Source organism: Pterocles gutturalis, unplaced genomic scaffold (assembly GCF_000699245.1).
Source record: "Pterocles gutturalis isolate BGI_N339 unplaced genomic scaffold, ASM69924v1 scaffold48070, whole genome shotgun sequence".
NCBI classification, from domain to species: Eukaryota; Metazoa; Chordata; class Aves; order Pterocliformes; family Pteroclidae; genus Pterocles; species Pterocles gutturalis.
Window position 1 is genome coordinate 1 of NW_010142583.1, and position 973 is coordinate 973.

Genomic DNA, 973 nt, shown 5'->3' on the forward strand with positions numbered 1-973 from the left:
CAGTGCCTTCACGCCCCCGCCCACCGGCCGCCCTGCAGCACCCACAGCACCCTACCCCAACGCCCTCTGCTCACCCAGCTATGGCCCCCAGCTCTCCAGCACAGTCTTCCACCCCTATGCATCTGGGGCAGCACCGCCGGCGCAGCATCCCAGGATGTTCAGCATCGACAGCCTCATCAGCGGGCAGCAGGCCCTGCAGCCCTCGCCTCCCGCAGAGCTGGGCCACCCATCGCTGGGCTTGACCTGGCTCCCGTCTGCTCCGCTGGCAACTCTGAGTCTCCCTGCTTCCAGGCACAGCCCGTAAGCCCTGGCTTGCTGGGCCGAGCTGGTCCCAACACCCTGGCTTACCCCTACGCTGCCTCGCCTCCCCACCTGCCTGTAGCACAGGGCAGCTACTCTCCCAGCAGCCCACAGCTCTATGGGGCTCCCAACAGACTGGCCCTGCCGGCCATGCGGCCCCCCGCCTGCGCCGAGCACAGCGAGCAGCTCCTGGGGCTCTCCGCATCGCCCCTTAGCCAGTTCGGCTCCAGCAATGCCTACATGAGGCAGCCCAATTTCCCTGCCAGCCTGGAGCGGTACATGTGATGGGGTCGGGGGCTTGGCCAAACAACCCCAGGCTTCCACGAGCATCTCTGGACATATGGACTTCTCCTCACCATAGGGATCGGCTGGGGGGGGGGCCGAGGGCCCCCGCCCCTGGGGGCCAGGCCCCCCCAGCCTCTGGCCACATACGGACACACAGCTGTGGGGGGAACCTCACTCCTCTCTTTCTCAGCTTATTTTTAACCGGAGGCAAGGTAATCTATTTTTCTGCCCCATACCCTCCTGGAAATGGTGCCACGTCCACCAAGCAGGGGTCCCCACACCTGGGGGGTGTCCCTTCTGCACAGCTGGACCCCAGGGATGCCATCTGCTCCAGGGGACCCTGAGCACCCTGGGGTGATGAGGAGCGTTCCCAGGATGCGGGTGTGTG

General features: G+C 65.9%; 1 protein-coding gene across 1 annotated transcript; it reads left to right on the forward strand.

Moving 5' to 3' along the window:
• Positions 1-78: 78 nt before the first annotated feature.
• On the forward strand, positions 79-585 carry LOC104460740 (forkhead box protein E4-like; the record flags this gene model as incomplete). Its single annotated transcript, XM_010084411.1, has 2 exons — positions 79-256; positions 292-585. Coding segments are annotated over 2 exons (472 nt in total), but the record flags the coding sequence as incomplete, so codon positions are not given.
• Positions 586-973: the final 388 nt, after the last annotated feature.